Source organism: Camponotus vicinus, unplaced genomic scaffold (assembly GCF_025532165.1).
Source record: "Camponotus vicinus isolate PSW18456_S1 unplaced genomic scaffold, iyCamVici1.0 SCAF_7, whole genome shotgun sequence".
Classification (NCBI taxonomy): domain Eukaryota; kingdom Metazoa; phylum Arthropoda; class Insecta; order Hymenoptera; family Formicidae; genus Camponotus; species Camponotus vicinus.
The window spans coordinates 12,173,037-12,176,552 of NW_028141979.1; the positions used below are offsets into that span (position 1 = coordinate 12,173,037).

General features: G+C 43.9%; 1 protein-coding gene across 1 annotated transcript; it reads right to left on the minus strand.

The window, feature by feature from the left end:
* Nucleotides 1–1,625: 1,625 nt before the first annotated feature.
* LOC145974159 (uncharacterized) lies at nt 1,626–1,970 on the minus strand. The gene has a single exon (XM_083103987.1). It carries the CDS (start codon nt 1,968–1,970, stop codon nt 1,626–1,628), a length of 345 nt encoding a protein of 114 aa, XP_082960113.1.
* Nucleotides 1,971–3,516: the final 1,546 nt, after the last annotated feature.

Below are 3,516 nucleotides of genomic sequence, written 5' to 3' on the forward strand. Positions count from 1 at the left end.
CTACTTCCTTTAATAATTCAAAAACTAAGCTTCGGACGAAATTTTGCCAAAGGAAAAATTGTCTTAGAATGGTGTCAGGAATACGTCATTTTACAGACGGAAGGTTTTTCGGGATCGCCCTGTATATTCTTATAATAATATGCGAGAATGAATTAAAAATCAATGTGTTAATATTAGAGACATAACATGACATATATAACATTAATAAAAATTATCATTTCAATTAAAAATTAGAATGAAATTAAAATAGGATAATATTAATTAAGTATTTTGTAAATTATTATATTTGCGTAAAATTGTAAAATTTATTTTAAAAGATTGTCATGTATCAACTAAAAATTTTTATCATCAAGAATAATAGACATTTTACATAATTATACATAATTACACATTAATTATAATAATTAAATAAGGTGTAAGACTCTGTATTATAAAAATTATTTAAGTAATTATCAATGTTTTCATTAATAAAATAAAATTTTCAAAAATAAATTACCAAATAAACTTACACAGTTGCGTCATACATCTGAATGGAATCTAATACTTCATTTGTAGTAAATAAATCACTTGGATTTATTTTTCAATTTCTAATTGCATGTTTTAAAGTGCTGTTTCTTCTTCAATATTTGTCATTTTCTTTTCTGATTAAAACTTCTATATTGCTATAAAAAAATATATACAGGGTGTCCCGAAACTAACGCTTGATATTTTAAAAGCAGATTCTCTGGCCAATTTAAAAACGATTTTTCCTCAGCGAAAATGTCGCGGCACTAATAGTTTTAGAGTTAACGATTGAAAATAAAGGGTTTTTCGCAAACTAAGACTTATGGGAATAAAATATTAATAAAGTCACATTCTTTAGTTAATTTTAGGTAGAGTTTACTTTAATAGAATTTTAATTTAAGGCTTAGTTAGAAAGATACATGATGACAAAAATTGGGAATATGCAAAAAATAATGATCTCCCTCGACATTTTCGCTGAGGAAAAATCGTTTTTAAATTGGCCAGAGAATCTGCCTTCAAAATATCAAGCGTTAGTTTCGGGACACCCTGTATATATTATAATTATTTATATATTTATACATTATTAAAATTAGTAGTATTTACTACCAATAATAAAAAATGATAAAATGATAGAGCAAAAAGATAAAAGAAAAATCAAATAAGGGAACATGCATAGATGAATGGACATAAAAATAAAAAAATGGAAGAGCAAAAAAAGCTTGATAAGATCGACAGAAGAAGAAACTGAAATAACTAAAAAATAAAATTTAAAGAGATATAATTAAAAAGGAGAGAAATCGTCAAAATAAGAGCGAGAGCAAATTGTGTGTGTTTTTTTTCCTTTGAGGGGGGGAAAAATGCGTTTACGCACGGCGTGTCGGACTCGGTCAGGCCGCAAGATGTTGGCGCGACCACGAGCCAGGATTTGTGACACGATTGACTCGGCTAGTAAACTACCAATACCGACTAAAAAACCTAACCCTCTTCACCTGGCCTCTGTTACTCCCCCGCGGGACCGCCATTAGGCACTGCTTCACGAGGAGAGGCATTAGCTATTGCTCTTCCTCCTGGTGCTGAGACTTCCATACTCCCTCATCCTCACCAAGATGCTAGCGGTGAGATTAGGGGTTCTGGTGATTTCCGTCCTTCTGCTTCGCCCTCTCCTGCTCCTCGCGACGTAGCTCCGTGAGGACTTCAGTCGCGAAGGCACTCGTCGCTTCCCACGCTATCTCTGACGAGGCATCATCTCCACCAGTTTCCGGCGTGATCTTCTGCTCCGTCGCGGCCTCCAAGTCACTGCGTTGTGTGTCAAACCGAGGGCACGTGAAGAACACGTGTTCAGCGTCCTCCTCCACTCCGCTGCAGGTCGAGCACTCCGGGGAATCCTCGTACTTGAATTTGTAGAGGTACGCCCGGAAGCACTCGTGCCCTGAGAGCATCTGGGTCAAATAGTAGCTGACGGCCATGGTTGCGGTTGAACCACTTGTCCACCTTAGGAATCAGACGGTGGGTCCATCTGCCCTTGGTGGAGGCGTCCCATAACTGTTGCCAGCGTTGGAGACTACTTCGTTGTTCCTCCGTCTTCAGTTCCTCAGCGCTCAGCGATGTTGATCCTCGGCGTCGATAGAAGGACCTCCGCTCTTCCGCCAGTACTCCGATGGGCAGCACTCCGGCAATAACACACACGGCATCTTCCGACACCGTGCGAAACGCACTTGCTATTCGCAAGGTGCTCAGCCGGTAGACTGGTGCCACCTTTCTTTGGGACTCCTGGAGCGTCAGTGCATCGACCCAGATTGCAATGCCATATGTGAGGACTGACGTGACTATTGATGACAGGAGCGCTCTCCTCTTCTGCTTAGGGCCTCCCACGTTGGGCATGATCGTGATAGGACCGTCCCGACCGCAGACGCCTTGGTGCTAGCGTGCTCCGCCTGCCGCGTGAAATTGAGCCTTGAGTCAATCATCACCCCCAGATACCGAATGAACGGCTGGGACGTGATTTTATGCTCGCCGACTCGCAGCGTGATGGTCTCCAGCTTCTTTCTGCTGGTGATCAGCACCGCCTCGGTCTTGTGTTCTGCCAGCTTCAGACCAACCGTCTCCATCCACCGGCGAATTCTCGCGAAGGCGACGTCGAAGAGGTTGTTGATATCCTCTAGGTGCTTCGCTACGATAACGAGAGCGAAGGTCACGAGCTTCACTGCTCTTGGCAGTACGAACTTAAGGAGTCCATCATACATGATGTTCCACAAGAGAGGCCCAAGTACCGAGCCCTGAGGTACTCCCCCAGTCACCCGATACTCTTGTGGACCGTTCTTCGTGTCATACTTGAGGACCCTGTCGGTGAAGTAGCTAGCTACCATCTTCTGCAGGTATCCTGGAACATCCATCCTCTCGAGAGCCTCCATGATACAGTCCCCTTGGCTGAGTTGAAGACGTTCTTGATGTCAAGCGTTGCCACCAAACAGTACATCTTCGATCCGCCCTTCCATCTCTCACCGGAGATCGCGTCCCTCGCAATGTTGACCACCAGGTCGATGGCATCAAGCGTAGAACGGCCTTTCCGAAAACCGTACTGGTTGTCCGCTAAGTGTTGCTCAGTCACTTCCTCGATTCTCCGGTGGATGATACGCTCCAGGACTTTGCCAGCTGTATCAAGCATGCAGAGTGGATGATAGGATAAAGGTTCGTTCGGCGGTTTTTTGCCCTTGGGGAGGAGAACCAGCTTCTGCTGCTTCCACTTCTCAGGGAAGATACCCTCCTAGAGGCACGCATTGTACATGTCCAGGAAGATCTCTGGTGCTGCATTGATGGCTGCTTTGAGCGCGACGTTGGGGATTCCGTCCAGCCCGGGAGCCTTCGTGTTTCCCACTTTCGCACACGCCTTCATCAGCTCCTCAACAGTCACGGGTGGGATCACTTCCTCCTCGTCCTTCTCGATCCGATGTTCACATGCAGGCTGCTGCGGGAACAGCACTGCAACGATCTTCTGCAACTGCTCTGGGCATG